At 31.3% G+C, this 6,468-nt stretch overlaps 1 protein-coding gene across 4 annotated transcripts in view; it reads right to left on the reverse strand.

The window, feature by feature from the left end:
• Window positions 1-1,167: 1,167 nt before the first annotated feature.
• The window catches only part of LOC108746602 (nesprin-1), a 100,672-nt gene continuing 95,371 nt past the window's right edge, over window positions 1,168-6,468 (reverse strand). For 2 of the 4 annotated variants that reach the window (XM_018483468.1, XM_018483466.1), the window contains 5 exons: window positions 6,260-6,298; window positions 5,438-5,944; window positions 5,054-5,297; window positions 2,475-2,527; window positions 2,053-2,272 (listed from right to left, as the gene is read on the reverse strand). In XM_018483468.1, the coding sequence (XP_018338970.1) occupies window positions 2,053-2,272; window positions 2,475-2,527; window positions 5,054-5,297; window positions 5,438-5,944; window positions 6,260-6,298 (1,063 nt within the window). Of the gene's footprint in view, window positions 2,273-2,474; window positions 2,528-5,053; window positions 5,298-5,437; window positions 5,945-6,259; window positions 6,299-6,468 lie in introns of all 4 variants that reach the window. The other 2 variants (XM_018483465.1, XM_018483467.1) reach the window with 2 other exon arrangements.

The raw sequence follows: 6,468 nt of genomic DNA on the forward strand, positions 1-6,468 counted from the left end.
AATATCGTTTTAAGTAATGTCTTAAAATGCTAATACGGCCCTCTGATTGATTCGTAACATCTTAAGACTGTACTTAAGACGATCTTGAATGGTAAGAATCGACTGTGAATACCGCCTATATTCGATTCTTATATTTAAGATCATTTTAAGTACAGTCTTAAGATGTCATGAAACAATCAGAAATATAGATACCCTGATGATTTTAGCGATTTTTTTTATCTTTTAGCTATCACAAACTATATTTACACGGCTCGATTTACGTCAAAATTATATAATATCAATGTTACGAAACTGGCAATCACAGTCATTCAATTTTTCAGAGGCGTAGCTGTAATTGGCCAGCTTTATAACATCGATGTTATAACTTCGATGTAAATCGAGTTATGTAAATATAATAACAAATTTCTGAACTTAAACCTAAATAGGTTTATGTTTAGAGAGAGAAAGAAAAAAAGAAATGTAAATAATAAGTAAAAAGTGCTAGAAATAAAGTACATAGCCCTTGTTTTTGTCTCTTGTTTATTTCCTGCAAATTACTGTAATCAAGAACAATGAGAATTTTTACTGATTGTCTATGAAAAAAAAATAGACTAAAGAAAATTACATTTCAGAAACTTTTTGATTTTCTTATTTTGCAGAAAAAAGAATTCACGTGGGATGATAATATATCTAAAATAAATTTAAATCATATTTGGAAAACACAAATCATACTTGTAAGCATTATCTCGCATTTGAACCTATATGTATAGTACGTACTATGTAGAATAGAAAAGGTTATAAAAAAAATCACGTCATTAGTATTGAGAATTAATGTCTGGAATTTTACTAACTAAAAATATTTGTAGCTTATATATTGTTTATTTCAATAATGATAAAACTCTAAAAATATGTTTTTTTAGTTATTTAAACCAAGAGTGAGTTAAGTAAATATTTTCTTATTAATCGTAAAAAATACATTTATCGCTATATTCTTTTTGCCGATATTATTTGATTATTAATTTTTGTCAAATTTAAATAAAAAATAATTTTTCCTGTTTTGGGTAATTTTATTTTTCGAGTTACGTCAACTTTTGAAGTAAGGGAGTAATATATAAGTAAAAACACGTGGATGAATTGTTCCACATCTTTTATCTTTTGTTATTGTTCATTTATTTTGAATTTGTTATTTTGTTTTAGCTATATATTCATTTTTATAAGCTTGTTGAATTTGGACAAATTGTTAATTTTCGCTTCAAGAATGCTCCAAATTTCAACTACAAATTAATATATACATATATATGGTTTTCCCGCAAATGAAAGGCAACTTTCTCAAAGTCATATGTATACATATACCTTTCGCAATTGAAGGGTTAATATACAAGGTCGATATATTGTACATACATTCGAACGTTTCAAGTCAGTCAATGTCTTTACAATAAATACTTTGTCAAGATAGGTATTATTCATTATGATACTGAGACATTTGACCGTGTGCACGCTTCGCACGGGAAGGAGCATGATATTGCACGCATATTGAATTTATAACGAAATATACAATATTATGTATATATATATATAATAATAATAATAATAATAAATTAAAGAATGTGTTTTCGCGTCGGCTACATATTTTCAGTCACCGCTTGGTCCGTTACATTAATTACTTACGTACAAATTCGTCGTGTGTAAAATTACAATATACATATATTATATAAAGATTCCTGTGATACGCGCACTGCGGCTGCAGTCAATAAAAACATTGACGAAGAAAGCTAAAGGCAGTTTGAATTTCGTATCTTTCAATGCTAATTACGCAAGGTAAAGGTAAAGAAATTTGATCGGCTTTGTATTGGCTTGCCTCGTCAATGCCCCATGAGAAGTATCAATCTTAAGTTGGCAAAGTGACACGCAACAAAACGACAGGGACCGTATTCTTGTAAAATGTCGCATATCAAAATGGATGAAAATACTATAATATACGCTATTATGTATAATATACGTATATTATAAATTTCTGTAGTATTTTTGTATATGATATTATTCAAGAATACGGTCTTTAAACGTTATTTACTGTTATACCGGTGGAGGTCCATTCGGATAAAAAGCTATTGGCGTGAAGCTCCTCGCGAGATTGTTAGAAAGCATACAACTGTAGTCTTCTTCTGCAGATGGTACCAGAGATGCGACGCCAAGCAGTAACAGCATCAATGCTTGAATTGGAAGAGAAACTCGTAGAACTCGTCCTAAGAAGCGATAACCACGTGCCAATACCGTTTGGTCTCTTTCGTCACCACTGCAACAGATTTCCAGTAATGGAATATTAAATAAGATTCGTTGAAATGATGAGAACTAATTTTTCTTACAAATGACGGAGTTTTATTTATCTATCTCACTCATTAAATAAATATGTAATTATTATGATCATCCTTATAATAAATAAAGTTCTATCGTAAAACTAATTGACAAATATTGTCACGAAAAAAGAAACAACATACTCTGTGCCGGTGGCGTGAGGCTGAACAGTCCCAGAGGCAGCTTCGTCGAGCAGCTACAGTTCAACAAAACAGAAAACACAAACAATAAGATACTGTGCAAGTGATTACTACGGATAACTTATATGCATGTAAGTGCCATTGTGATGACTTCTCATCATCGAATGACGCTTCTCGTTCTGAAAAATTTGTGTGATTTTACTAATTGTGCAATAATCTACAATAAATCATACACAGATGTAGAAATAAAAACATTAAGATCGCTTTTTATTCAGTATCATCACTGAGCAGATATTATTAAAGACTAACATATTAATATGAATTAATGTAACCAGTATGGCCACTCCGGGAAACAAAAATTGAAGAATGCGGACATTATTGTCAACTGTTTTTGCAGTTCCGAAGATAAATAATAAGGATTTTTTGTCTTTAATTATTGTTTTACCATAAAAATATATCTTTAGATTTGTATATTTCTGATGATGAAATAGTGATTAGGAAAAGTAAAATCTTCATTAATTCATTGTTGGGACCACTAAAACATATGGTAATGTTTGTATTCTTCAATTATCACCGAGCTTTCAGGGTCCTTTTGATTGACGAAAATTTGTCTAAGGTTATTGGTCTTTAATAGTATCTTGTCGCAGTGGTAACATACATATAAAAGTGACAATCGTGAAATCTATCAAGTACCTCACCTCTATCAAGTTAGCATTAATAATAAACACATTTTCATCAAATTATTTGAAGGTGAAGAGTTTAATAGACCGAAACGTTACATGGTTTTTAAGGTGGAAAGCGATTGATAATGATTGAAAAAAATCGTACTTAGAAATCAATCATTACAAATAGATGTAACAAAGTAGCAACGAAAAATCAAAATTTGAGAAAATGAAGCCGTTTAATTTGTTCTACATTACTGAAAATCTCATTGATCTAAACCTTTGACCACTTTATGATTAACTGATTTGGCTCACATTTTACGGTAAAGCTAAGGATCGATCTGATATCTATTGCCAAAAACAGAAAAGGTCAAGCCATTTTTAAGAAATTTTCAGACAAACAATCAAAACGGACCAATACTATAAAATTATAAAGTAGTTTATTACACTGCACTTTAATAAACATAGAATATGTATGTTTTTTTCTAATTTTTTAAAGCGAATTAATTTTTACATGATAGTATTTATTATAATGATAGCATTAGCGAAAGTTACTTTGTGTATCATATATATTTCTCGTATAAAAAAGGGACTAATGTATTTTTATTATAAATTATAACAAAAATTTATGGTTATTAAGTAGTCGAAGTCTCGCTACAAATGCTTTAAAACATTTGATGGACCAATTAGAAGAAAGAATTTTATAAACTGATTAATTAAAAAACGCTTCAAAACGTTTGCAGCATCGCATTGACTATACCCTTAATCGTATGATTTCACGCATTTATGCGCATGCGCCGCCATGTCAGTTTTCAGATCGCGCCGTGACTCATGACTGTGTCGGAGTCGAGGTGAAATCGTTCCGCGTTTTTTACCCGCATTTTCTGTGTAAAAATGATCCGCACGCGAAATTACGGATTCAAACATAGAACTAAGTGCTCAGGCTATCACTGTAATATGTTAGTTAACGCGCGCGGATCGTAATTAACAATGATTCATTCGAATTTTTATTCAACAATTTGGATTTTTCTGGAATATTTCTCTCGCTTTTATAACGTTTATCATGAAGTTGGAGCGGAATTAGCATCAATCAGAAGTTGGCGCTTATTATTACATTTCAATGATGGCGGCTAGATGGCGGTAAGTTTTTATTTACACTTTAAAATGTCATCATAATGATTAAGGTTATCGTTAAAAGCTCTTGATCAATGTACTGAAAAAATGTTTTAATTTGTTTTAATTTTAAATGTTTTAATTCTTCGGAATAATGTAAGCGATTCACTGGATCTCATCAGATGAAACACTCGTACGTATTATGTAGTATACGAGTATTTAATCAAAATAATTCATTCTCGGTACAATAGTCGTCATGCATTTTATAAAATTTTGAATGTTTTATTTCTTGATGCGGGACGTTTTGAGACTTTCTAAGCTGGAAAACTAATTAATAAGCTTTCCACAAACATACATATACCATTGTATGGACGTGAAAGAATTAAAAGAAAATGCACATTACATCAGATCTTATCTGTAACAATTTCCAGCAAATATAACTAGAAATCTTCTTTTTAATTTTAAATACTTTTGCTCTTAAATTATTACCAAAGTATATTATTTTTATAGGTGCTTTTCAGCAGGAGACACAGATGACATATTATGAATCATTACAACCTTCTTATTTGTCAATGTTAAACAAAATGAAATAATCACTGAGTTACACTGTATTTATTGCTGGTAAGCACCATATATCTCAATGTAATACATCAATCAACTACATTTGGTGTCACAGTATCTATTAAAAAATCTACTTCAGGCTTATACGAACTTGATAATAATAAATAGATTAATGAATTAATACCATGGTGACTGCTTTGATTACAGGTAGATTTATTATACAAGAAGAAATAATTTAGAACTTACGTCATGTGAGAGAGATGCAAGGGATGTAGACGTAGCAGCGAGACCGATATCCCGTGGGTCCAGCCCGAGGGCAGCTCCTAATTTAAGGGCATAGATTCCTGTGAGTCTTCTTAACGACTGTAACCTTAATCGCAGTTCTTGCAGACGCGTTCTAGTTTCTGTCTGTTCATCCAAAAGATGATTAGTTGCATCCTGTAACGATATTACTCGCGGCTCGCAACGCTCCAGATCACTTCGCAGTTCCCTAAAATAAGAATAAAACAATTTTAAAATAAATTTTGATATATTATTTGCTATATAAATTTTCTATACAAATTCAGCTACTTTGATGTACTTCATTTATTGATAGTGTCGATTTGCGAAAAAATCGATAGAGATATTTACCTAAATTTATTATATTTTGCTTCTAGGATATTGCTAGATTCGGTCAAATCGATTGGTTCGCTTGCTCTAATGCTGACTTCAGTGCGTTCGAGCCAACTTAATAACTCTTCTATAATACGATAAAATTGGCGATTCGTCATGAGGGCGTGCTGCAACTGATCCTGCCATTCCACAGCAGCTGTACAAATTTTCTCCCATCTGCTGTTTGCCACAGCCAATCTGTCACGAAGCTCCTTCGCACGTTCCGTATCTTCAGTATGATCGACTAGGTGAGTACCGACTATATTCAGACTCGTTACAATACTCCTATGACTGTCGAGATCCAATAGAAACTCGCGATGATCCTGAATTACATCCTCCAATTGTTCTATATCATTGGGCGGCGAATGCTGCTCACTCTGCGTACCTTCGGCGTACTCCAACCATTTGTCCAAACGCCATAAATCATTGTCCAGTTGAGCCCAATTACGACGAGAGCATAATGGACAGGTCAATCTGCCACTATCACTGCAATGATTATAATTATGATCATAACTAATATATTCGAAATTATAACTATAATTTAATTAATAAATGTTTTAAGATCATATATTATATTGTATTTAGCATAAATTATATGACTATTTCTGTTTACTAAAGTTGCAAATAGTTCAATTTTGCTTAATGAGATTATGAATTAATTTATGAAAGTTGAGAAGATTTATTAGCTACACAAAATTTTTTATTATATAAGAAACATTAAAACTTTAAAGTTTTTCGGCAATATTTTTATTAGTAAAATAAATTTATTTTATTGAATTTAATTGTTATATAGTTACTCACTGGTCACATGGAAAAGCGTAAGCATCGGTGACTGGCGATCTGTATAGGATAAGGGATAAGCATTATTATAATTGGCTTTGCTAAGCGTTATTGTCCGTATTAAAAATTATTGCAAGGCAGTGTTAATGCATCTATATTAGCAAAAGGATGAAGCTTAAATAACATAAAGAGAAAAGCGTTCACGATATTCTTACGAATCGTAACAGTAT

Source organism: Trachymyrmex septentrionalis, unplaced genomic scaffold (genome assembly GCF_001594115.1).
Source record: "Trachymyrmex septentrionalis isolate Tsep2-gDNA-1 unplaced genomic scaffold, Tsep1.0 scaffold182, whole genome shotgun sequence".
Taxonomy (NCBI): domain Eukaryota; kingdom Metazoa; phylum Arthropoda; class Insecta; order Hymenoptera; family Formicidae; genus Trachymyrmex; species Trachymyrmex septentrionalis.